At 33.2% G+C, this 27,703-nt stretch overlaps 3 protein-coding genes and 1 pseudogene across 4 annotated transcripts in view; all 4 read left to right on the forward strand.

The window, feature by feature from the left end:
• On the forward strand, positions 1,414-2,948 carry LOC109839134 (zinc finger MYM-type protein 5-like). The gene is given in 6 exon segments (XM_020407565.1): positions 1,414-1,451; positions 1,453-1,649; positions 1,717-2,038; positions 2,040-2,475; positions 2,586-2,703; positions 2,824-2,948. Coding segments are annotated over 6 exon segments (1,236 nt in total).
• On the forward strand, positions 4,524-5,518 carry LOC109839135 (T-complex protein 1 subunit eta-like). Its single transcript, XM_020407566.1, has 3 exons — positions 4,524-4,838; positions 5,035-5,129; positions 5,473-5,518. The coding sequence occupies exons 1-3, from the start codon at positions 4,524-4,526 to the stop codon at positions 5,516-5,518; spliced, it is 456 nt and encodes a 151-aa protein (XP_020263155.1).
• LOC109839136 lies at positions 7,643-9,853 on the forward strand (annotated as a pseudogene).
• LOC109837947 (squamous cell carcinoma antigen recognized by T-cells 3) overlaps positions 13,253-27,703 on the forward strand; it is a 42,894-nt gene continuing 28,443 nt past the window's right edge. Inside the window, exons 1-7 of one of the 2 annotated variants that reach the window (XM_020406336.1) lie at positions 13,253-13,584; positions 13,687-13,820; positions 14,704-14,761; positions 14,844-15,059; positions 15,147-15,419; positions 19,154-19,240; positions 19,330-19,455. In XM_020406336.1, coding sequence (XP_020261925.1) covers positions 13,369-13,584; positions 13,687-13,820; positions 14,704-14,761; positions 14,844-15,059; positions 15,147-15,419; positions 19,154-19,240; positions 19,330-19,455 — 1,110 coding nt within the window. In that variant the 5' untranslated portion in view covers positions 13,253-13,368. Of the gene's footprint in view, positions 13,585-13,686; positions 13,821-14,703; positions 14,762-14,843; positions 15,060-15,146; positions 15,420-19,105; positions 19,241-19,329; positions 19,456-27,703 lie in introns of both variants that reach the window. The other variant, XM_020406335.1, reaches the window with a different exon arrangement.

Raw genomic sequence — 27,703 nt, forward strand, 5'->3', positions numbered from 1 at the left:
CTATATGACATAAATATCAAATTCACGTCAAATGGTGATATTAGTTTTCGTAATACTGCAAGTGAAAGAAAAAAACTATATCTGAGAATATGGTGCTAAAAAAAATACCAATCTAATAATTCAGCGCTTTCAAAATCACCACAATAAAACCCAAGAGTGTCTAGCCGAGTTAGCAAGCTAACTATGAGCATTATTTTAATGTCTGCTTTGACTTTTCTAGAGAGCACCCACGTGAATTTAATTTCGTGAAATACATGAGGTCGTGTGTTGGGGGTGCCCCTTAGGCCCCGTTTGGTTGCATAATAACAAGGCTGAAAGCCTGACAAAAGCTTCAGGCTTTTGTCAGGCTTTCAGCCTTTCTGTTTTGCAACCAAACGGGGCCTTAGTGACACCCAATGATTGTGAGGAAGTTCCCTCCAAAAAAGGAAAAATGGCCACAATTAGAAATTGAGAAGATAGGCTAAAGATTACCTTAAGTCTTACCCATTTTTTCTAAAAAGCTCTTAGCTTTTACCCATTCATTCTAAGAAGCCCTCAACTTTTTTTTTTAACAACTGATCCCTTAAGCTTTACCACTTTGTTCTAAGAAGCACCCAACTTTCTTTTTCTGCTAACGAAACCTCCAGCCTAACAAGAAGAATTGGGTGGGGTAAAAATGAATTGGGAGGGGTAAAAATCACGGGCTTCTCAGAAAAGATGGGTAAAACTTAGGGGCCTAGTCAGGGCCGACCATGGGCTAGGGCCGGGGGGCGCAACCGCACAGGGCCCCCACTGAAAAGGGGCCCCAAAATTTTATATAGTTCTTTAATAGTATTAAGTATTTTATGGCCTAAAATCTGACCCAAAGGAAGATCATATTGTAGGAATTCAAACCGTCAAAGCAAACCTTAGTAAATAGAGTTGGTTGAAGTCATTGAACAAGTTAGTTAATTTGACGAAAATTACGAGATTTAGTAATCAATGAAATTAAACAATCATGCCTATTTGAGCTATATATCTCCGGATCTTCTTTCTACAATATCAATCCACCTCCTCATTTTTAGTAACAAATTTTAGCCGTTTAGAATTTTTACCGTTTGACATTCACTTTTACTCCTTTATAATTAACACTAACATTAAATAATTATTAATTTCTCTCATATAATACTCCACTATAAAAAGAGATTATATGTTCAATAAAAATTAATATAAGGTTGTCTATTAAAATCATACTTGTCCATCTGCTATTTGTTCTCAAAGGCTGATACAGTGATACATTGCAACAATTTTTTTGGTGATTTGGGCATTATCGTATTCATACATTTGATCAGGTGCTATTATTCTTTTTCTTTTACTTTGTTATTCTATTGCAAATTACATTTGTTATTTGTTTTAAATTTCATATAGTTGTTTAGTTATTTGTTTATTTATAAAATGGCACCTCGAAAATATTTATGCGGAAATGAAAAAAGGAAAAAAGAAAAAACGAGAAGAAGAACTTGTTGAATCACAAAAAGGAGCTATTGATAAATTTTTATCAAGAAGTTCAAATGTTCCTATAGTTAGCGAATCAAATGAAAATTTAAGTGATGAAAATATTGTTTCAAGTGAACCTATTACTGAAAATATTATGCCAAGTGATTTAAATAATGAAAATGTAGTTGATGATGGTCAATCTTTACCGAATTTTCATAATGATAATGTTATGCCAAGGGAATTTGATCAATGAAAATCTAGGTGATGATAGTCAAGCTTTACCACATTTTGATATATATGAACCTAGCACATGGAAAAATCTTGATAACAAAGCAAGGGACATTTTAGTTGAGAAGGGATTTGAAAGAGAATTGAACATTAATTTTCCTTTAGATGAAGACCGAAGGAAATTTTCATATGCACATTATTCTAGAAAATTGAGTAATGGAGAAATTAGTGATCGAAAATGGTTGATTTACTCTAAACTTGTCGATAAAGTGTTTTGCTTTTGTTGTAAATTATTCAAATCTAATAGCAATACAACTTTATTAGCAAATGAAGGATTGAGAGACTGGAGACATTTGCAAAAGACTATCTGACCATGAAAATAGTATTGAGCATATGACTAATATGAGCTCCTGGAATGAGCTAAGACTAAGGTTGGGAAAAAATGAAACAATTGATAATGAGTTGCAAAAACAAATTATGATGGAAAAAGAACGATGGCGACAAGTTTTGATTAGAATAGTAGCCGTCATAAAATGTCTTGCTAAAAATCATTTGGCTTTTCGAGGATCTAATGAGAAGCTCTATCAAAATAATAATGGTAATTTTTTGGGAATTATTGAGTTGATCGCAGAATTTGATGTAATAATGCAAGATCATGTTAGACGAATTCAAAATCATGAAGTTCATTATCATTATCTTAGCCACAGAATACAAAATGAGTTGATTTCTCGTTTAGGCGTTAGTGTTAAAACTTCTATCATAAAGAGAATTAAAGAAGCAAAATATTTTTCTGTAATTCTTGATTGCACTCCAGATATAAGTCATCAAGAACAAATGGTCCTAGTTGTACGATGTGTAAAAATGAAATAAAAATAGAAGAGTATTTCTTAGAATTTTTGAAGGTAGATGATACATCTGGACTGGGGCTCTTTAATGAATTGTTAAATGTATTAAAACTACTTGACCTTAATGTTGATGACATTAGAGGGCAAGGTTATGATAATGGTTCTAATATGAAAGGTAAACATCAAGGTATTCAAAAAAGATTACTTAAAATTAATCCAAGAGCTTTATATATGCCATGTGCTTGTCATAGTCTCAATCTTACTCTTAGTGATATGGCACATTCTTGTGTTAAAGCTATCTCATTTTTTGGAGTTGTGCAACGTATATATTCATTATTTTCGAGTTCTACTAAGAGGTGGAAGATTTTAATTGATAATGTTCCTTCATTTACTGTGAAATGTCATAATGATGGGTTCTAGCAATCTAGCAATCTAGTTTCTCTTCCCCCTACGAATTGCAGGTCCAAGGGCTGGAAAGTGGACCTAAGCTTTTGAGGCCTTGTTTGGTATTTGGAGTGGATTCAAGTTCCTTTCAAACAAAAGCATAAATCGTGAGAAAGAGTAGAAGTATGAAAGAAACTTGATTGTTAGTACGATACCGTATGATTGCTTAATGCCAAGACTTTTAGAAGTATGTGGTGGGGGGGTGGGGGGGCTGGCTGTTGCAATTTGCAGCATTCTTCATACGATGGCCAAATCAAAAACTTTTTTTTAAAGCACTGCGTCTGCAACAGTCTTGTACTCCAGTCAATCGGAAAATGTAAATAACGCATCGCGATTCACCAACAAATTTGAAACTAAAATAAATTCCATAATGAATTAGGATGTGATTGGAAATGAGAAGCAAAAAAGTTACAATTCATTCTGATATGTGCTCATAACAAAATGATCATTTTCAATTTTGGTCATGTTTTTCTACTACTAAATAAAGTAATTTGGTTATTTTTCCTATATGACATAAATATCAAATTCACGTCAAATGGTGATATTAGTTTTCGTAATACTGCAAGTGAAAGAAAAAAACTATATCTGAGAATATGGTGCTAATAAAAATACCAATCTAATAATTCAGCGCTTTCAAAATCACCACAATAAAACCCAAGAGTGTCTAGCCGAGTTAGTAAGCTAACTATGAGCATTATTTTAATGTCTTAGCTTTGACTTTTCTAGAGAGCACCCACGTGAATTTAATTTCGTGAAATACATGAGGTCGTGTGTTGGGGGTGCCCCTTAGGCCCCGTTTGGTTGCATAATAACAAGGCTGAAAGCCTGACAAAAGCTTCAGGCTTTTGTCAGGCTTTCAGCCTTTCTGTTTTGCAACCAAACGGGGCCTTAGTGACACCCAATGATTGTGAGGAAGTTCCCTCCAAAAAAAAGAAAAAATGGCCACAATTAGAAATTGAGAAGATAGGCTAAAGATTACCTTAAGTCTTACCCATTTTTTCTAAAAAGCTCTTAGCTTTTACCCATTCCTTCTAAGAAGCCCTCAACTTTTTTTTAACAACTGATCCCTTAAGCTTTACCACTTTGTTCTAAGAAGCACCCAACTTTCTTTTTCTGCTAACGAAACCTCCAGCCTAACAAGAAGAATTGGGTGGGGTAAAAATCAGGGACTTCTCAGAAGAGATGGGTAAAACTTAGGGCCTAGTGGTCAAAAAAGAAACTTGAGGACTTCTTAGAAGAATGGAGTAAAACTTACGAGATTCTTTTTCAAAAACAGAAACTTGAGGGCTTATTAAAAAAGACGGATAAGCCTTTGGGGCTCGTCAGACTATCCTCTCACGAGGAATTTGCATTTCAGGACCCTAACTCTAATTGGGTAGGTCAGGAATTTGGCCGAAACCCGTTAACCCGTTAACTGCCCTAGATCTCGGCAGACCCTCCCATTCCCCTCTCCCGCAAACTAAAACCCTGAAGCTCTCGAAACACTCTCAAATCCACTCTCTCCAACTTCTCCTCCTCTCCAAACCCTAACCCTAGATCTCACCCAGCGCGATGGCGGCGATGCTCCAGCCTCAGATCATACTTCTAAAGGAAGGCACCGACACGTCGCAGGGCAAAGCGCAAGTAGTGAGCAACATCAACGCCTGCACCACCGTCGCCGACACCGTCCGTACAACTCTCGGCCCGAGGGGAATGGACAAGCTCATCCACGACGACAAGGGCAACACCACGATCTCTAACGATGGGGCTACGATCATGAAGCTGCTCGACATCGTTCACCCTGCTGCCAAGATCCTTGTCGATATCGCTAAGTCTCAGGACTCCGAGGTGATGAAATTAGTTTTAGTTAATTCTATGGCTTTTGAGGTTTTTACTTTCTAGTTGGTTAGACCCTCGATGAAGATCTACAGGGATTCGACATCATAAGTAATTCAGATGTGGCGCTGTATGAGGACCAAGGAATGAAATGAGGACGAAGGTTGTTTTAATGTTCTGTGGAGAAGTTAACTCAGTGTTTGGATGTTAAAGATTCAATCTTTTTGGATGTTTACCAATATTCCAGGGTTTGTCTTCTGGTAAAAAGGGTAGATTTCCTGTGAAGTATCAACTAAGGCACAGTCTTAGTTGTAGGCGGTTTGATGTTAAAGATTGGAACCTGTACGTTCTTGTTTTTGTTTTATTTTTAATATCGATGAGGAAAAAGGAGTGGAATAAGAACTCGTTAACAAACACGTATTCATTTGGAAGTCGTTAAGGGACAATTATATCATGATCAACTAAAATTGTGCAATAGTGTGTATACGCAGTTTGATGTAATAAATTATAACGGAATATCTAAGTCAAATTTCAAAATGCTTGGTGGAAAAATAGAATTAAACCTAAAGGAACAATCAAAAGATTTCTTTTTGGATAAGAATTTTGACTGAAGTGAACGACTTAGCGAGTGATTTATTTTTCAATTATATCTTAAGGCACATGGTCTTATGTAAAAAACTTACAGGTGTCAACTAGATATTTTTGCACGCCTTGTAAGTTTGATTGAATGAAAGTAGAAGGACCTTTAAGGAATTATGGGCATGGGTTCTCTTCAGCCACTTCGTATTTCATATGGTTATTGATTAGGATACACTTCAATACTGTTATAAATAGCGGTAAATAGTCCCGTAATAGCTGTGCTAATAGCGTTAGCAGTTCCTTCCCGCTACGCAATCGCCCAATAGCGGTGATATATTGCAGAATATGCGTTTTTTGTTCGTAAAAGCGGCCAATAGTATGTCATAATGATGGGTTCTAGCAATCTAGCAATCTAGCAATCTAGTTTCTCTTCCCCCTACGAATTGCAGGTCCAAGGGCTGGAAAGTAGACCTAAGCTTTTGAGGCCTTGTTTGGTATTTGGAGTGGATTCAAGTTCCTTTCAAACAAAAGCATAAATCGTGAGAAAGAGTAGAAGTATGAAAGAAACTTGATTGTTAGTACGATACCGTATGATTGCTTAATGCCAAGACTTTTAGAAGTATGTGGTGGGGGGGGGGGGGGGGGGGGCTGGCTGTTGCAATTTGCTTTTAAAGCACTGCGTCTGCAACCGTCTTGTACTCCAGTCAATCGGAAAATGTAAATAACGCATCGCGATTCACCAACAAAATGATCATTTTCAATTTTGTTCATTTTTTTCTACTACTAAATAAAGTAATTTGGTTATTTTTCCTATATGACATAAATATCAAATTCACGTCAAATGGTGATATTAGTTTTCGTAATACTGCAAGTGAAAGAAAAAAAACTATATCTGAGAATATGAGTCAAATGGTGATATTAGTTTTCGTAATACTGCAAGTGAAAGAAAAAAAACTATATCTGAGAATATGATTCTAATAAAAATACCAATCTAATAATTCAGCGCTTTCAAAATCACCACAATAAAACCGAAGAGTGTCTAGCCGAGTTAGTAAGCTAACTATGAGCATTATTTTAATGTCTTAGCTTTGACCTTTCTAGAGAGCACCCACGTGAATTTAATTTCGTGAAATACATGAGATCGTGCGTTGGGGGTGCCCCTTAGGCCCCGTTTGGTTGCATCATAACAAGGCTCAAAGCCTGACAAAAGCTTCAGGCTTTTGTCAGGCTTTCAGCCTTTCTGTTTTGCAACCAAACGGGGCCTTAGTGACACCCAATGATTGTGAGGAAGTTCCCTCCAAAAAAAGGAAAAATGGCCACAATTAGAAATTGAGAAGATAGGCTAAATATTACCTTAAGTCTTACCCATTTTTTTCTAAAAAGCTCTTTGCTTTTACCCATTCCTTCTAATAAGCCCTCAACTTTTTTTTTAAACAACTAAACCCTTGAGCTTTACCACTTTGTTCTAAGAAGCACCCAACTTTCTTTTTCTGCTAACGAAACCTCCAGGCTAACAAGAAGAATTGGGAGGGGTAAAAATCACTGGCTTCTCAGAAAAGATGGGTAAAACTTAGGGGCCTAGTCAGGGCCGGCCCTGGGCTAGGGCCGGGGGGCGCAACCGCAAAGGGCCCCCACTGAAAAGGGGCCCCAAAATTTTATAAAGTTCTTTAATAGTATTAAGTATTTTATGGCCCAAAATCTGACCCAAAGGAAGATCATATTGTAGGAATTCAAACCGTCAAAGCAAACCTTAGTAAATAGAGTTGGTTGAAGTCATTGAACAAGTTAGTTAATTTGACGAAAATTACGAGATTTAGTAATCAATGAAATTAAACAATCATGCCTATTTGAGCTATATATCTCCGGATCTTCTTTCTACAATATCAATCCACCTCCTCATTTTTAGTAACAAATTTTAGCCGTTTAGAATTTTTACCGTTTGACATTCACTTTTACTCCTTTATAATTAACACTAACATTAAATAATTATTAATTTCTCTCATATAATACTCCACTATAAAAAGAGATTATATGTTCAATAAAAATTAATATAAGGTTGTCTATTAAAATCATACTTGTCCATCTGCTATTTGTTCTCAAAGGCTGATACAGTGATACATTGCAACAATTTTTTTGGTGATTTGGGCATTATCGTATTCATACATTTGATCAGGTGCTATTATTCTTTTTCTTTTACTTTGTTATTCTATTGCAAATTACATTTGTTATTTGTTTTAAATTTCATATAGTTGTTTAGTTATTTGTTTATTTATAAAATGGCACCTCGAAAATATTTATGCGGAAATGAAAAAAGGAAAAAAGAAAAAACGAGAAGAAGAACTTGTTGAATCACAAAAAGGAGCTATTGATAAATTTTTATCAAGAAGTTCAAATGTTCCTATAGTTAGCGAATCAAATGAAAATTTAAGTGATGAAAATATTGTTTCAAGTGAACCTATTACTGAAAATATTATGCCAAGTGATTTAAATAATGAAAATGTAGTTGATGATGGTCAATCTTTACCGAATTTTCATAATGATAATGTTATGCCAAGGGAATTTGATAATGAAAATCTAGGTGATGATAGTCAAGCTTTACCACATTTTGATATATATGAACCTAGCACATGGAAAAATCTTGATAACAAAGCGAGGGACATTTTAGTTGAGAAGGGATTTGAAAGAGAATTGAACATTAATTTTCCTTTAGATGAAGACCGGAGGAAATTTTCATATGCACATTATTCTAGAAAATTGAGTAATGGAGAAATTAGTGATCGAAAATGGTTGATTTACTCTAAACTTGTCGATAAAGTGTTTTGCTTTTGTTGTAAATTATTCAAATCTAATAGCAATACAACTTTATTAGCAAATGAAGGATTGAGAGACTGGAGACATTTGCAAAAGACTATCTGACCATGAAAATAGTATTGAGCATATGACTAATATGAGCTCCTGGAATGAGCTGAGACTAAGGTTGGGAAAAAAATGAAACAATTGATAATGAGTTGCAAAAACAAATTATGATGGAAAAAGAACGATGGCGACAAGTTTTGATTAGAATAGTAGCCGTCATTAAATGTCTTGCTAAAAATCATTTGGCTTTTCGAGGATCTAATGAGAAGCTCTATCAAAATAATAATGGTAATTTTTTGGGAATTATTGAGTTGATCTCAGAATTTGATGTAATAATGCAAGATCATGTTAGACGAATTCAAAATCATGAAGTTCATTATCATTATCTTAGCCACATAATACAAAATGAGTTGATTTCTCGTTTAGGCGTTAGTGTTAAAACTTCTATCATAAAGAGAATTAAAGAAGCAAAATATTTTTCTGTAATTCTTGATTGCACTCTAGATATAAGTCATCAAGAGAAAATGGTCCTAGTTGTACGATGTGTAAATATGTCAAGTAATGAAATAAAAATAGAAGAGTATTTCTTAGAATTTTTGAAGGTAGATGATACATCTGGACTGGGGCTCTTTAATGAATTGTTAAATGTATTAAAACTACTTGACCTTAATGTTGATGACATTAGAGGTCAAGGTTATGATAATGGTTCTAATATGAAAGGTAAACATCAAGGTGTTCAAAAAAGATTACTTGAAATTAATCCAAGAGCTTTATATATGCCATGTGCTTGTCATAGTCTCAATCTTACTCTTAGTGATATGGCACATTCTTGTGTTAAAGCTATCTCGTTTTTTGGAGTTGTGCAACATATATTTTCATTATTTTCGAGTTCTACTAAGCGGTGGAAGATCTTACTTGATAGTGTTTCTTCATTTACTGTCAAATCTTTGTGTAATACCCGTTGGGAGAGTAGGGTTAAAACTGTAAAATCCATTAGATTTCAAGCCCCTCAAATAAGATTGGCTTTGTTAGAATTATATAAATCTTCAGAAGATGCGAAAACAAAGAGTGAAGCTGAAAGTTTGGTAACTGCAATTGAGAACTTTGAATTTTTATTTGGTATGATTATTTGGTATGACATTTTATTTGCTATTAACATGGTGAGCAAAAAATTAAAAAATAAAAATATGAACATTAATACTACTATGAAACAGGTATCAGATGTGATGTTATATTTTGAAAACTTTAGAAATGATGGGTTTGAGAAGAGTTTGGATATTGCTAGAAGTGTTGCATTTGATATGAATGTGGATCCTACATTTCCAACAAAACGCCGGATCATTAGGAAAAAACAATTTGATGAAAATGATCATAATGAAGAAATACAATCCACGGAGGAGTCTTTTAGAGTTAATTATTTTTTTATTGTTGTGGATATGGCAATCACTTCATTGAAAGAGAGATTTGAACAATTGAAGACATTTGAAAGCATTTTTGGATTTTTATGTGATTCAAATACTTTGAAGTCATTAGATGATAATAAATTAAGAGATTCTTGCAATCACCTTGAAAGAGTTTTATCTCATAATGATTCATCTGATATTGACTTAGTGATATGTTTTCTGAATTAAGAGTGTTGCAAAATACATTACCAGATGTGTCAATGACAGCACTCCAAAATTTGGAATTTGTTAAACATGTTGATTGTTATCCAAATGTTTCAATTGCCTATCGAATCTTATTAACCTTGCCTGTGTTTGTAGCCTCAGCGGAAAGAAGTTTTTCAAAGTTGAAGTTGGTCAAAACCTACTTGCGTTCAACAATGGCACAAGAAAGATTGAACAATTTAGCAATGCTATGCATCGAGAATGAGATGTTACAAAACATAGATATTGATTCCATTATTAACGAATTTTCATCAAACAATGCTAGAAGAATTTTTTTTTTGTAATTTTGTAATCTTATATTTAATTTCAATAAAATAAAATATCGTTGTTACAAATTAAATGTTTGATACTAAGAGGCCCCATTTTTTAACTTTGCCAAGGGCCCCGAATATGTCAGGACCGGCTCTGGAGCTGGCATGACCAACTCATTATGCAATAGGGAGGGGACACCTCACATGTCCCCTCCCTTGGTCTCATATTTTAGGTCCCCGTAGCAGCACTCTTAAAAAATTATGACCATTTCAATTGAGCTGCCATCGCACCGAACTCTATAGCATAAGTTCATTCTGTAAAAAATTGATTTCTACTACCAAAATTTTGTTTGAGAACAACCATGTCTTTCTAGATGCTTTTAGAAATATTTTTCTAATATTTCATTTGATGTAAATTAACTGATCAAGCTACAAATGTATGGATAGAGTGAGAAGGATTTTGATGAAGATGACCAACAATGAAGAAATTATGGGAAAATGCCATTAATATCTAGTCCTTACAAAGTAATTTTGATTATTGAAATTATCCTCACTTGCCAAATTTCTTTTGATTTTGTTGAGATATAATTTTCTATCTTTAACTGCTAAAGTTCAAATCTAAGGGCTATAATTGAGGGAAGATTTTAGATTAAAAAATCATTATGATTTTTCTTCATAAATGAACGACGCCATATGTTAATTTTTAGCGTGCTTAGATTTCAGCAAGCGGTTAAATGAGGATGTCACGTGTCAAAAAATTGTAAATAAATAAGCTAATGTGTCAAGCTCTAGATAGGTTGAAATCAAAAGGTTTTGCATTAGAGTACACACTAATAAATATTATAATATTTAATCACCTTTTGATTGATGCATAGTATAATTGTGGTATTTTGACCTCCTTCGAGAAAAATCATGGCTCTGCAATTGGTTATAATCAATCAATCTTCCTCATGATTAAGGCATACGATAATCTTTAGCAGCACATTTCAACTTTTAACCAGAAAATTCCAACATTTAGCTAAAAGAAGTAAATATTTAAAAAATAGTTGAATATTGAAGGGTTAATTTGAGAAAACCCTGCTAGCTATGTGGATGTGTATTAAAAACTCCTTCTCAACTATTTTAATTTATAGGAAATCTAGCTCAAATTTGGGGTACTGTGGATGACTCGCTCAATTTTCAAATTTTAATTAAACCCTCAGGACTATATGGTGTCTCACAAAGTGCTTCCTCACCTTGCACTTTTCTTAAAAATCCCTCAGATGTTGTCTTCAAATATAAAATGGTATCCTCTGAGAATACCCATTTCAATTAAAGTGAACCCTCCCAATCAGGTAAAAAAAATGCCCTGAGCTATTTTGTGATGCTTTTTCTGTACCTACAATCTTTTTCTCACATCCTTTTAAAATCCAGGCTAATTATTTATGGCCTAGGGGCATATTAGTCTTTCTAAGTTACATATTTGCCATGTAATACATAGAATTCCATAATATTAAGTCTTTCTAAGTTACATATTAGTCTTTCTAAGGTTTCGTTTGGATACTATGCTGTTTTTCTTGTTGTGTTTTTGTAAAAAACACCATGGTGTTGTATTTTTACCTTAAAATGTTTTCAAAACACCATATTAAGTATTTTTGGTCAACACTAGTTTGACCCATTATAACATTAGTATTAAACAAAAACACCATATTAAGTATTTTTGGTCAACACTAGTTTGACCCATTATAACATTAGTATTAAACATATTATTAATATATTATATATTAATTATAATAAAACATATTATAAATAAAATGTTATAATATATAGTTTACATTATTATAGTATTATAAGTATTAAATGTAATGTAATATAATATTGTATAATACATTATAATATTATATTGTACTTTAATGAGTTATATTATATTATAATTATTACATATTATTTTCAAATAATTATATATTTAATTATGTTGGTATATCAATTTGTTATTGTTGTATATTATATTAATATTTTTATAACAATGTTATTTTATTATTAATATAATATTATACTACTATTAATATAATATTACATTATAATATTATTCATATAATATAATATTATTAATAATTTTAATATTATGTTATTACTAGTATGTTATTAATAAATTAAAATATTATAAATATTTTAATATTATATAATATATTATAGTTTTTAATATGTTCAAAGTTTATAATATACTTTAATAACTATATTAGTATTTATATTTAAATAAAATATTCTATTATGAATATATTATTTTTACATTAACAGTTCGTACAATAAATATTATTATGAAAAATTATTTTACTTATAAATATTATATTATTTAATACAATAATATATTAATATTTATATATTCAATTAATTTCCTATACAAATGTTTTTCTATGTCTGATAAAACTATATTATACTTTGTTATGTTATTAATAAATATGTTACTATTATATAATATTATTATAATTATTAATTTATTACAATTTATTTATTAAAACGCTAATAAATATTAAGCAATTATAATATTATATATATATTATTATATCATATTAATTATTTAGTTATATTTCTCAATACTTTTTATTAGTTTATTCATAGTTTATTATTATTTATTTATTATATAATACATTATTAACATATTAAATATTGGTGTTTAATATGTTATTATATTATTATATAAGATATTTTATTTATTATGTTTTTATGTTATTTAATAAATATTACTAATATATTAAATTAACTATAATATAATATAGTATAGTATAATATAATAAACATGTTGATAATAACACTATATTAATTACATTTAATATATTATGCTAGATATATATTAACACCTTCTCAAACTCAAAACCAAAACACTAAACTTAAAACACCTAAAAGCTGTTTTGAAATAAGTGTTATGTTTTTGGTTTGAGGATGATCTAACTTAAAAAACACTATGGTTTTCAAACGCATAATATTTTATTTTTACTAAAAACATCGTGAAAATAAGTAAAATATCATGGTATCCAAACAGAAGCTTACTAGAACTAGTTGAGGAGGTTTTCGGAAGTTGAGGGGGGTTTAGTATTTTGGCCATGAAAACTATGAGTTATTTAAGCACTCATCAGCGAGGGGCTATTTCGGGAGAAGACAGATTGTCTCCAGCGATGTCAATAAAACCCTGCAAGAAACCTAACGCGAGCCCATATCAGTAGTCCCTTCTCTCTCCGCGAGAATTATTCCATGGACGAATCCGCGGCAAAATCAATGGAAATCGACGAACCTCGTACTGAAGCGGGAGATGCCGAGCGAGGACCAGAACCCAAAAACCCTAGCTCCCATTCCTCCTCCTCCTCTTCGGATTCCGATTCCGACGAGGAAGGAGTAGACGAGACTCAACTCCTAACCCTAGAATCTCAGCTCCAAGAGAATCCATGGAACTACGAAGCTCATGTTCAGGTACATCCATCAATTCTCTGGCTTCTTTTTAATTTTCCAATTCTTAGGGTTTCGTAAGTTATGGAATTTGTTCTGCTGTTTGTTTGGTTTTGGTTCGGTTAGTATATTCAATCTCTGAGGAGACTTGGGCATATCGAGAAATTAAGGAAAGCGAGGGAATCCATGAAGGAGCATTACCCTTTGACCCCTAAAATGTGGCAGGAGTGGGCCAAAGATGAAGTTTCCTTAAATAGGAGGTATTGTTTTCTGCTTGAATTAAATTTCTTTGAACCACAAGATTGATTTTATTTGAAATTACAATTTCTTAGCGTGGGAATATGAATTTTTTAAAATAGTAAGAAAGTTCCATTGTCGATGGCAATATGTATGTTCTTCATGAAAGTTGCATGATCCGAGATGTACATGCTATCGAAAATGTCCTTACAGAAACAGTTTCTATGGTCAAGGCTCTGGTACTCAAAGATTGCAATGAAGAAACTAATAAGACCAAGCGTTTAGACTCATCTGGAGAAATCTAAAAACACATGCAAGCCAAGAGCTTTTTAATTCAATTATGAACTTAAAGTGCAGCAGGGTCAAACTATTCGAAAGGAATGTTCAAAATAAAATAAAAAGAGGGTAACATAGGGGTTCTTTTTAATTAAACAATTTAATTTATGTATTAGAGTCATTATTACATGTATCAAGCATCTGTGCATGAGATAGAGCCTCAATGGGGGCCTGAATTAGTTAAATATTAAGCATCAGGAAGGGTTGCTTGATAAGGATACCACCTAATGATTCTACATTCTTTACATGAGTAAAGTGATTGTTTTCAGAGAGAAACATAAGTAAAATAAGCTAGAATCTCGATTTTTTGCCTTTCTTTCACTTGAAATACAGGTTACTTTCCCGAGGTAGACGCTTTTCTTGTACCCATTCTCTTATGCATTTACTATCTTGTAGTAGTGAATCTTCCTTTTGGATGTGGTTACACATTTGTAGTGTGATTTCTTTTTTCCGAGAGATCATTCTGTTCATTTAATGTCTATAGACTCTGCATGCTTTACATGTAACATAATAGAGTAAAAATTTCCTGCTAAAGTTCTTTCTTTGACATGGTTTTCCTTTATCCTGTAGTTCAGAAGTTTTCGCTGACATTGAAAAGCTTTATGAATGTGGAGTACATGAGTACTTGGTAGGTTAGATTTTTATATACCCAGATTTAAATTTCGTTGAATTAATTTATAGGATGAGTGATTGACCTCATTTACATGCAGTCTGTGCCGTTGTGGTGTGATTACTTAAATTTTGTTCAAGAATGCGATCAGTTGGTGTCTCAATGTGCACCGGATGGCATCCTAAAAATGAGAAGCTTATTTGAACGGGCTCTTACTGCTGCTGGAGTGCATGTGGTTGAAGGCAGCAAGATATGGGAAGCATACAGAGAGTATGAACAAGCGATCTTTTTGACAATTGGTGATGACAATAATGAGGTTAGTTTCATATGTGAATATGTGTCAGTATACTTTGTAGTTTAAACAGAACAAAATTGTTGATCACTATACTGTTTTATCTTTCAGGAAAAATCAAAACAGGTTGATCGGATACGTACTTTATTCCATCGACAACTATCTATCCCCTTAGTGGATTTAGAATCAACATTAGTTAATTACAGGCTTTGGGAGGTGGAACAAGGGAACACTAGCGATATGAACTCGGAATTGGATGGGGTCCCTGCTAATGTTGTCTCTGCATATAAAAAAGCTTTGGAAATGTATAATGCTCGAAGCATGTATGAGGATCAACTGTCTAAGAGTGATATTTCTGATCCTGATAGATTTCAGTCTTTTATGGTATGGTGATAGCTTTTATCTCTCCCCCCCTCTGTGTGTGCGTGTGTGTATCTTTGTGTGCATGTGTGCATGCTTGCTTGCGTGTATGTTGGTTGCACCTGCTTCATGTTGTGTTCCCATGCACATTCATGTGCCTGCACGCTGCTTGTCCATCACACACGTTTGCTTTCTTATTGTCTTACACATGTTTCTATGCAAGATTTTTGATGGACCCTACGCTCTTGCTTTCTGTTTGTCTTGTTTTTTTTGTTATGTTTAGAAGAGCGCTGTTTATCTGTTTTCCTTTCAAATGTCATACTACAAAATTGTGCTTGTCTTATGTGAACTTTTGTTTTTTGAAGTATCTATGACACTTCTATGTGTTATAGAAGCTAATTACCGAAGATTGCCCATTTACGGAGTGCCAAGCAATCTGGTCCATGTTGGCAATGTAGGCATGTGAGGCACGAAATTTGAGTGTGGTGCTATTCAAAGGGTTCATATCTGCTTACAACTAGAGTTTGATAGTTTATGCTTTTTTGAGCTGAAATAGTTAATGAGATGAAGCTGTTAAAATTGAGCTCAGGGCAATTAAGTTACAAACAATTTACAATCAGTGGCTCCTGAGTATGGGAGTCAGGTAGTGCCACATCTTAATGGAGAGATATAAAAGGGTATATATGCTATAGTTGGATGGACTCTGAGAAGAACAAAAGGAATATAGAGACTTCAAGCTTATTTCACGTTTTACAGTGAGATATCTGGAAGAATAAACTATGAGAAATTACAGGTATTACTAGGAAGAAATTGGCACGCTATATCATGTAGGTTTCCTTTTAACATAACAATTCAAATTTATATTCTGAAATAACCCTCCAAATTTACCATAAACAAATGAATATGTTGTATCATTTGTCCTAGTCATATTCTTTGTTAAGTTTTCTTTGTGCTCCCTTGTGGGCTTGATATGCATAGGTGCATGCTAGCTACTTCTTGCTCTTTATTGTTCCCACCATCATCCATGGGGAATTTATCATCTAAGCTACAGAGGAATCAAGGAGCAGATTTCCTGGTATAGAAATGAGTTTTTGATCCTTAGGGGGGATCCTAGGAGGAGTATGACAAATTTTGAGTAGTTCTTGTAAAACCCAAACATGATTCCAATTCAAAGCTCATTTATAGATGCACATGAAGAACAAAGATGTACAGACCATTTGCATAGCCATGTGATTGTTTTTTGTGTGTGGATAGGCTCTCTTGTTGGAGCTCTGATATGACCGATTATTATCATATCTTCTTATTTTTTCTATTATTTATTTTCCTTTTTTAGTCTAGGGAGTCATTTTAGTTGCTCTTTGTTTCCATGATCTTAAATTGTTAAGTAAGATAATTTTCCCTGTCTGACAATTGATGCTCAATACTTTATAGGACCACTACATTCATTTATTTTGACTGCGACCTAAGAGTTCATTAAATTATTACATCGAGTCAGTATACAGCTTCATACTTCTCTACATGGTGCTTTAATTCATTTAAACAGCTTTAAATGGAAATTTGGCATCGCAACCATTGCTTCTTTTGATTATGTTTTGTGTTTTTAATCTGCCCTTGAACCCAGATTATTGATAACAGTTTCTTAATCTTATCGTAATCATTTTTAATGTAAAACATGCTAGAATGGCGATCATACGCTAATTATGTGAAACATAGACAATCTTTGTCTAATTTGCATACCAGTTTTCTTTCTATAAAAAGAACTATTCTGTGCTAAGACAGTGCCCTATCTAGTTATTCAACATAGAAATTATATGACAATATGTGACACATTCATTAAATCATCGTCTTTTATCCAGGTGAAATATAAATTTGCCTAAGTTGCAATTCCAAACATCAAACATGGAGGGTACCCATGATTATGATTGCATATGTATTGTTATTTATCTTACTGTATTCTAGCAGACATGCACGTTTGCAGTGTTGTAAATAGCGGCCAATAGCGGGGCTATAGCGGCGCGAATAGCGGTCACGGCCCTTCAGCGCTACGCGTAGGGGTTTCGCGGCTGGCTTAAGCGGGAAAATCCGCTATTCATTCGAATAGCGCGTAAAAGCGGATTTTAGCGGGTTAAAAGCGGGTTTTCACGGTTAAAAGCGGATTTTCGCGGTTAAAAGCGGATTTTTGTTGTTAAAAGCGGCTAAACCCGCTATCACACATATTATGATGCTATATTTCTTGAATTTCTTCATAGTTTCATTCATACAACAAGCTTATTAATTGTTATTTATTGATAATACAAGAAATTTACAACTAATTGAATTTTTAGATTTTTTATGAATTTTCTTATTATTTAGGATATTTAAATATATTTAAAATTGACCGCTATTTGACTGTGCACTATTTGCCGTGATTTCGCCGCAATAGCCCGATATAGCCTTAGCGGTACCTCTCCGCGACGCGCCGCGATCCGCTATCAGCAACCTTGCACGTTTGTATGTATTGAGCTCCACGTCTAGTTCATTTTTAATTCCTAGTGACATAAAAGTTGTATGACAACATGCGGCTCATTCCATCGCAGCGGCCCCTTTTAGCAAAGTGAAATGTGAATTTTCTTAAATTGCAAATGCACATATTAACACATGAAGGACATTGGATATGGATATCCATGATTATGATTCCATGGGTGCTTTTTGATATTTATCTCATTGCACTCTTTAGACGTGTATATGTATGTACTGGGCTCTAAGTCTGTGTCTGCTTTGTCCGTGTGACATTTAATTCTTCGTGGTTTTAGTAGTTTGTTTCACTTTCATGCCAAAGGACATACCAAATCTTATTGAAGACACCATTTACCTTTTATTGAGAACTTATTACCTTGGACAGGATAACAGATGTACCTTTAGGTATAAACATCCCGCAAAACAGAATTTCGATCCTACTACAATTTTACACAGCTAATCACTAGAACCTTTCATATTGTGTGCTATCCTATGTTACCTGGGTACTTCTATTTGAAGCCGTACCCGACACATACGCATGCCTGTGCCCACACTTCTTGGATGCTTCTTGAATATATGCATAAAGTTTATTTGGGTGGGTACTCAATTTTATAATACATGTTCATTTAAAACACTCGTCATACACTTCTTGAATGTATATCCTACGCTTCACAACCTCTTCTTGAAAATCGCTAGACATGTGTCGAGTTCGTTTTAGCTCATACCTAGTTCAGAACTATGATTTTAGAGGCCTGTTTGGAAATCTAGTTCAAAAAACAAGCATCTTTCCAATTTATAATCTAGACAAATAGAAACATAAAAATGTTATCGGAATTTTAATTCTCATAAGATGTGAATGGAAAAACAATATTGATCTCACATAAATTATTAATTTTAATACGTCTAATTATACGTATTAAGCTACCTTTCACAAATTTCCCATGTCCCGTAATGATACAGGTACTGGTACCCATTTTCATGCAACTTAGGCGTTATCCATCAAGAAGAAATTTGATATTTGACTTGCCAATGATTTTTTGCACGAGCATCTGCAGCAGCTTGGCCATAGATTGAGTTACTATTTTCAAGTCATGCCTATTTTTAGTATTTTGGCAGAAAGTTGAACAATTTCCTTTTGATGTTACATTATGTGCAGTGCGTCCGGCAACCTTCTCATTGTCTAATCTTTGCAAATTATATATTATGTTATGCAGAACTATATCAAATTTGAAGAGTCCTCTGGTGATCCTGCTCGTGTGCAGGTTCTTTATGAGCGTGCTGTCTCCAAGTTACCCTTGTTCAGTGAATTATGGTTAAAATATTGTAGTTATTTGGATACTACTTTGAAGGTTTTTTTCCCTCACTCACGACCTTGTTTAGATTTGGTCCATTTCGTTGTATATCTTTTTATTAAGATTGAGATCGTCATTTTCCACAGGTATCTCACATTGTCAAAGATGTGTATTCTAGAGCTGTTAGAAATTGTTCATGGGTTGGAGATCTTTGGGTCCGTTACCTGCTGTCATTGGAGCGCTTAGGTGCTTCAGAAAAGGAGCTGAGCGCTGTGAGTTTATTGTGTCCATGATTCTATCTTTTGAGGTTTAATGAAGATGGCTTACTAGTTAGCATTTTAATTGAGGATATCACTGATAGAATGCTAACTTTGTTATGCTTGCAGTTAGAACAGTTAGATCCATATTCTGCTGATTGACAATTTGATTTATTCCGTGGCATATACAATAAATTTTCCTTATACTTCTTTTTTCTTAGTATTCTAACGCTTATTCAAAACCTTTAAGATATCCTCGGGTGATATAAGTAAAGCATGTTAGCAACAAATTTTATATTGATTAACCATAGTAGAAGCTTACTAAATTAGCACAAACCCAATAAGGGAGTCCTGTCTATACTTGCATCAGCCTGTGAATAACCTTCACATTGAAAATCCACTCTGTTGATTGTAGATATGACTGCTTTAAATACAGGATGACTGAATAATGCGAGTTGATTAGATTTATGGTTATCAGTTCCCAAAAGATTTCAGTTGAAATTACTGATACCCAAACATTGTTAAAACAGACTTTACTGCAAGCTATTCATTTTGAGATGGTGTATATAAATAAAAGAAACCATAGAGCATCTCAAGGAATTTAGATGCTATAAAATTGTGACTTCTATATATCAGAAAGCTGTCTCCTTTCCTGCAGTCAAAATTTTCTACTGGTTTCTCAAAGGTTTCAGTTTCCAAACTTGTCATAGATATTCAAATACAGACAAGTCTTGAACATATAGGTTTTTGGACATTCACACGTAGATACATATGGTAATAGGAAGTTCAAACATGTCATGGAATATTCATGTGGGTAATTTCCTTGATGTGGAGGGGAGCTTCTTTGCGAGTAATTTGAGGTGAATATGTCACTGTGTCAATCATGATATTCTTTGCTTCTGTGTTCGTCTTCTGTTTCTATTCCCCAAATCAAGTCGCATACAACATATACATAACTAGACTGCTTCATTGGCAGTCTAACTAGAAGTGTTTTGCAGTTATACACATCACTAATAAACTAGCCACATGTGGTGAACCCTGCAGTTATACACATCACTAATAAACCAGCCACATGTGGTGAACCCTGAAATAATCAATCATATAATTTTACAAGTTTATTAGACTTTTGTATTTTTCTTATGTTGATTTCTGATCATATAAATTTACAATTCTATCGTTGTATTTTTCTTATGTTAATTACCTTAAGTTTAGTATGTAACAATTAATACTTATAAATTAAAGATATAGAATGTCTGTTGGTTCGTAGTTATGCTTCTTTGCTTGCTTACGTTAGGAACGCCAACTTAAGTATAACTTAACTCACTACTTAAGAAAATAAGAGAATGGAGTATATACAAATTAAAGAAGGTTTTGTTCAGCTTATCTACTTATGCATATAGTTTGTTTCTCTTGGGTTTTAGGAGACTGCAAGATTTTCATGTATCTACACCATTTAAAGCTTTGGCAAGGTGACAATCCTATTATGCTTTCTTCCTTCACTTTGCCTGCCTCTTTCTATGTCTGGAATGTGGACCAGATAACAGTTTGAGTATCTTTTTCTTCATCTGCCAAAATTACTTAGTGAGATGAAACATTGTTGACGCATTTATCTTGTTATACAACTTGCTATAATAGCTGCAAACTTCACTTTGAGTTAATTTCTAGTAGTTTTTAACAGTACAAGGTGACAATCCTATTATGCTTTCTTCCTTCACTTTGCCTGCCTCTTTCTATGTCTGGAATGTGGACCAGATAACAGTTTGAGTATCTTTTTCTTCATCTGCCAAAATTACTTAGTGAGATGAAACATTGTTGACGCATTTATCTTGTTATACAACTTGCTATAATAGCTGCAAACTTCACTCCGTGAGGCTTTCCTATCGCCCTCATGTGCAAATACGACATCTCTGAGAGAACAACAAGAGAACAACAGTGTTAGACGTTAGACGTTAGATGATTTTCTTCATTAGTTTTTAAAATGAAAAAAGTCTTTAGCTGAGAACCTGGTCTGAGAGAACAATGTCGTGTTAGATGATTTTCTTCATTAGTTTTTAAAATGAAAGAAGTCTTTAGTTGAGAACCTGGTTTAGGATGATGAGCCATATGAAGTATAGGAGTAGAATATAAACAACGACATACCCAGCATATATGACATTAATCTCTACTTTTTTAGAGAATTTTTAAAATAAAATCATGAGCGGAATTAGGGAAAAGAGGGGGAAATAATATATTTAGGTTCTTAACTCGAAACCAATTGGTTGTTGAAGTCCATTTTCCTGTAAGAGACTCAATTGGCTGATTGTTTTCCTCACCACAACTTCAGAGCTGTGGTGTAATAATGGTTTGAGACTTTTAAGATGTATCAGAGCAGCCCAGGTTGGAATCTTGCGGATCATGACTTTAAAAGCGAATTTTCTAATAATTGACACTATTGCGTGAGCCTTCTGCCCATAAAAAGATGCTCAACCTACGGGGCATATTAGAAGATAAAAAATATAGGCCTCAATCCTCACCATAACTTCGAAGTTATGGTGTAATGATTAAAAACTTTTAAGAGTTTCTGTTATCCAGATGGATCCAGTAGTGCATAAAGGTTTTACTAAAAGCCTTTTTAATAGGTCCATGAGTGATTTTGATAGGAGGCTCAAGTTGAATTACCAGGTATTGCACTCTTCATTTATTTCTGCTCTTTCCCGATTCAAGCAGATGATGACTACTTTTAGTAGTGCGAAGTGAAGTGACTGATTCTTAATTTCCTAATACTAGAGAAAATGATAAGGTGGAGGAAAAACTTTGAAAGTTGGTGATTGAACCATTAGTAAATAAATAGGGAGGAATGATTGGCTTATGGTTAGTGTTGGCGATTGAATCACTAATAGATAGATAGAAACTAAGGTGTCGACGAGAGTTGAGAGGAGGGGTGGTGAGATAAAAGTTGGCAAGGTTTTGGTGTGAATATATATATATATATATACACACGCGCGCGCGCACAAACACACACATATGTATATACATATACATATATGTATACATATATGTATATGTATATACAAATATGTATACATATATGTATATACATATATGTATATACATATATGTATATACATATATGTATATGTATATGTATATGTATATATACAGATATGTATGTATACATATATCATACTCCTATACACACACACACACCCCCCTATATATGTATCTGTGTATATATACGCCTTTATATATTATATATACATACATATATGTATACAATATCAACACTTATATGTATGTGTACATACATATATGTATGTACATACATATATGTATGTATACACCTATACACTAATATATGTATATATATATATATGTGTGTATACACCTATACACTAATATATGTATATATATAGTGTATACACCTATACACTAATATATGTATATATATATGTGTGGGGGGGAAATATGATTCTAAGGAGCCACCTTAGATTGAATCTAAGATTGCAATTACGTTATATGTAATCAACTTGCTCGATCCACTCCGTTCATTTTGATCTATATATTTTGGATGGTGTACAACAACAATAACGAAGCTTTTATCCCAAAATATTTGGGGTTGACTACATGAATCATATTATTCCATTCCATTTTGTTATGTGTCATCTCCTTTGTTAAGTTAGTCATAATCATATCCTTCCAATCTGCTTCCAACCAGGTCTTTTTGGGTCTACCTCTAGATCTCGTAGCCCCATTAACTATAATATTATCATTTTTCTAATCGGTGCACTAAGAGGTCTTCGTTGTATATGACCAAACCATCTTAATCTATTCTCTCTTATTTTATCATCAATAAGAGCAACATCTAATTTACTACGAATGCACTCATTTCTTATCTTTTCTTTTAATGTATACCTATAAGACCATTGTAACATTTTCATTTCTGCTACACATTTTTTACACATGTTATTTTCTAATTGCCCAACACTCAGACCAAGACCTATAAAGCACAATTGGTCTTATAATCATCCAATACAATTTTTCCTTTAGTTTCATTGATATTTTACGATCACATAAGATTCCTGAGATATTCCTCCATTTCAACAATCTCATATTTGATTTAATGTATATAATCATCCTCTGTCTCACCATCATGCCTAATGATTGATCCTAAACAGTGAAAATGATTACTTTTATGAATTTCTTGACCATCAATATTCAAGATTATTTTCTTTTCTTAGTTTTACTAAAACTATACTCTATATATTTTGTTTTTGTTCTACTAGTTCTAAAACTTTTAGATTCAAAAGCTTGTTTCCATCTTTCTCCTTTAGAAATTATACCTCTTTTAGTTTCGTTAACTAACACTATATCATCTATAAATAACATACACTATAGGATTTCATCCTGAATGTACCTAATAAGTTGGTCCATAACTAATATAAAAAGGTAAGGACTTAAGGTTGACCCTCGGTGTAAACCTATAGTAATAGGAAACGATTTAACCTCTCATTCATTAGTTCGTACTCTAGTTGTTACTCTATCATACAAATCTTTAATTACATCAATATATAAACTAGATACATATTTTTTTTCTAAAACACACCACATTACCTCTCTACACTATCATAAGCTATTTCTAGATCAATGAAAACCGTATGTAGGTCCTTTCTTTTCTCTCTATATTTCTCCATCAATTGTCTCAAAATATGTATAGATTCCATAGTTGATCTCTCGGGCATAAAATCAAATTGATTTTCAGATATACTCGTCTCCTTTCTTAGTTTTTGCTTAATTACCCTCTCCCAAAATTTTGTAGTATGACTCGTGACTTTTATGCCACAATAATTTGAACAACTTTGTATATCTTTTTTATTCTTATATGTCGGTATGTAAGTACTAATCCTCCACTCGTCAGACATTCTCTGTGTCTCAATAATCTTATTAAATAATTTAGTTTACCATCCTAAGCCTATATCTCCAAGACATCTCCAAACTTTAATAGAGATATCGTCCGGTCTTATGGCTCTTCTACTTTTTATTTTCTTTAGAGCATCATTAGCTTCGCTAATCCTAATTTTTTGACAAAATCTATAGTTCTTATCATTCAGTATATGGTCAAATTTCTATTTTGCTCACTTGTTTGGTTATCATTAAATAATTGATGAAAGTCACCTCTCTTTTATTTCCTTATCAGTCACTAGAACTCTTTGATCTTCGCTTTTAATACACCTAATATTATCCAAATCCTTACTCTTTCTCTAATCTTAGCAATGTTATATATATCTTTCTCTCCCTCCGTAGATTCTAACTTCTTATATCTAATCTAGCTTATATTTCTCTAAGTTTTCCCTACTTCTACACTTTTGTCACTCTTTATATAAATTTTTTTTCTCTCTAATATCCTTTTGCACACTCATTCCACCACTAATTCTCTTTACCATCTAATCTACACTCTTTAGATTCTCCTAGTATATCTTTAGCCACCTTTCTAATACAAGAAGCCATGCTATTCCACATAATATTAGTCTTATTATTTATATTCCATAAATCTACTTTAATTATCTTATCCTTAAAATGCATTAAAATTTCTCCTTTTAAATTCCACCAGTTAGTTTATAGTCTCTTATTCATGTTAGCTTTCCTACTCCACTTCTTAGTATATATATGTCTAATACCGTCAACCTATGTTGTGTAGTTAAACTCTCGCATGATATAATTTTACAATCTTTGCATGTTACCTATTCACCCTTTTAGTAAGAAAAATCTATTTGACTACTATTAAATCCACTTTTAAAGGTTATGAAGTGTTTATCCTTTTTTCTAAAAATGTATTTGTTATTATCAAATCATATGATGTTGCAAATTCTAAAATTAATTCTCCCATATTGTTCTTATCTCCATACATGAAACCTCTTTGTATGCTCTCATATCCGTTATTATTCTTACCAACATGGCCATTAAGATCCCCTCTTATAAACAATTTTTCTCGTAATGGGATTTCTTGTATCGATTCATGAAAACTGTCCTAAAATTTTCTTTTAGTACTCTAGGGTAAGCTTACTTGTGGTGTGTAAGCACTAATAATATTAATAACCTCTACACCTAATACCAGTTTTATTAGTATTATTCCATCTCTAACTTTTTTTTTACATTTACAATACTTTCTTTTATTATGTTATCTATGAGAACTTCCACCCCATTTCTATTCTTCTCTTTTCCCGTGTGCCAAAGTTTATATCCGATCTTTTCAATTTTTTTAGATTTTTTCACCTATCCATTTAGTTTTTTGTAAAAAATTTATACTTATCTTTCCTCTAAGCATGACATTTACTAGTTCTATCATCTTTCCTGTAAGTGTACCTATATTCCAAGTAGCTAATTTAATTCTATTCTCTTGTAGAAGTCTTCTACTATTTTCCCTTTTATATTGTTTTGTCTGCATCTAATACTATTTGGAAACATATTAGAGGAGTGTAGATTCTTAGAACACCCTTGCTTATCATTACATCGGGGTGACATCGATGTAATGCATCGCTTCCGGGGGACACCTTAGGAAACCACCATTGCTTACTTGTCATTGCATCTGGGTGGCATCAATGCAATGCGTCGCGGTGGGGATGCCCCCAATGAGTATTTTATAAAATTTATTTTTTCATGTGGATCCGACTATGTTTTACGTTGGCTGTCGGTTACCTAACACAACCCTCCTTTAACCTCGCTTGGTACATTCAGTGTTGGCAATAAAATAAAACACAACACTAGCAGAGTTATGTTTTGGATGGTGTATAAACAAAAAATTAGCATATTGAGATGTAATTACTCATGCATTAAGTAATTGTATAATTAATCGTTTTACGGGAATACAATTAAAGAGACAATAAAAAATATGTGTTAGAAGTATTGAAACATCATGTTTTTTGTTTTATAGATGTTTTAAAACATTTTGATCATAATTTATGGAGCGAATTGTCCATGAGAATAGCTCAATTCATGCATCAATAGGTGCATCCTTAGATTCAATCTAAGGTGGCTTTTTAGAATCATATTTCCATTATATATATGTGTGTGCATCTCTCTCTCTCTCTCTCTCTATATATATATATATTGCAAAATCCAATAATTTAGAACGTGACTCGACCGACAATGTAACCCTATGGTCACATTCACGCCTCTGGGTCATTATGTATACAGATATTAGTCAAAAGAACTACTACATAGAATATGTAATTAAGATAACAAAGAAAATAGATAGATAAAGAAATCAAAAATAGATAGATAAAGAAATCTCTGGAAAGGATAGAGTTCTACTATAAGCTCACAACTATCCAAAGTAGGAAAGAGGGAAAAAAATACATCATAGGCGTGAGAACCACAGGTGATTACAGGAAAAGTCTAAAACAATAACTACCTAAATAAACTGAAGCTGAGAGAGTGATAGGACAGAAGGTGATCACTGCCGCTGGTCTTGATCCTCAAAGTACTCTCGGTCCTGCGAAGAAAGAACGGTTCCTGAATCTGGGGCGAGCAAACTCCAGGGGAGTTAGAAAACTCTCAACAAGCATGTAAAATGAGAAAATTGTGCGCGTATAAGTGTATTGTGGCAGGGATAAAGAAAAGATGGAATCTCACTTAAAGATGATAAAGGAAATTGCTAATTGTAGATATCAACAAGGTCTACCACAAAGCATATATATTATACCCTGTACTAAAAGGAGTTAACATTTAGAAACCCACAACACGAGATGAATACGTCGTGGGAATAATCCAAACAAGAAAACCCTCGTATATACCATATATCTCAAATTGTGAATCGCTAAATATCAACTCCTAAAATCCTATAAACAAGAAATAAAGAAGTACATCACCAACACCGCATCCAAGACATGTCGTGCATGCCAAATCTATCACAAAGCATATAAGCACATTATTCTTATTTTACATGTTATTTGAATTAAAGGAGAATAATATCATGTATATAAATCGGTCTTCCCGTAACACGTCTCGGGAACAAGACTTCAAGTCAAGTATTGACCCTTGGCCCTTGTATATATAACTCAAGATATCAGGAATGCGCATGAGCCCCTTTATATACCTTATCTATTCTCCATCCAATTTCCCTTTATTAAATCCCACATTTGTCGGTTTAATTTAAATGACTGTACATGAAATGTTGTGCACTAACCACAGAGTTACGTGGAACGACTTCCGTAAAACTATGAAAAATAAACATGATCCAGAACATGTCTTAACAAAATAGATGCATCGTCTAGTAGATGCTACAGTA

Source organism: Asparagus officinalis, chromosome 4 (assembly GCF_001876935.1).
Source record: "Asparagus officinalis chromosome 4, Aspof.V1, whole genome shotgun sequence".
NCBI lineage: Eukaryota > Viridiplantae > Streptophyta > Magnoliopsida > Asparagales > Asparagaceae > Asparagus > Asparagus officinalis.

What these genes read in the sequence shown, in the direction of transcription:
- LOC109839135 (XM_020407566.1), top strand. Translation starts at nt 4,524, where the DNA reads ATGGCGGCGATGCTCCAGCCTCAGATCATACTTCTAAAGGAAGGCACC. An exon ending in TTAATTCTATGGCTTTTGAG is followed by an intron (nt 4,839 to 5,034) that starts GTTTTTACTTTC and finishes CCAATATTCCAG; the next exon opens with GGTTTGTCTTCTGGTAAAAA. An exon ending in GATGTTAAAGATTGGAACCT is followed by an intron (nt 5,130 to 5,472) that starts GTACGTTCTTGT and finishes AAAAACTTACAG; the next exon opens with GTGTCAACTAGATATTTTTG.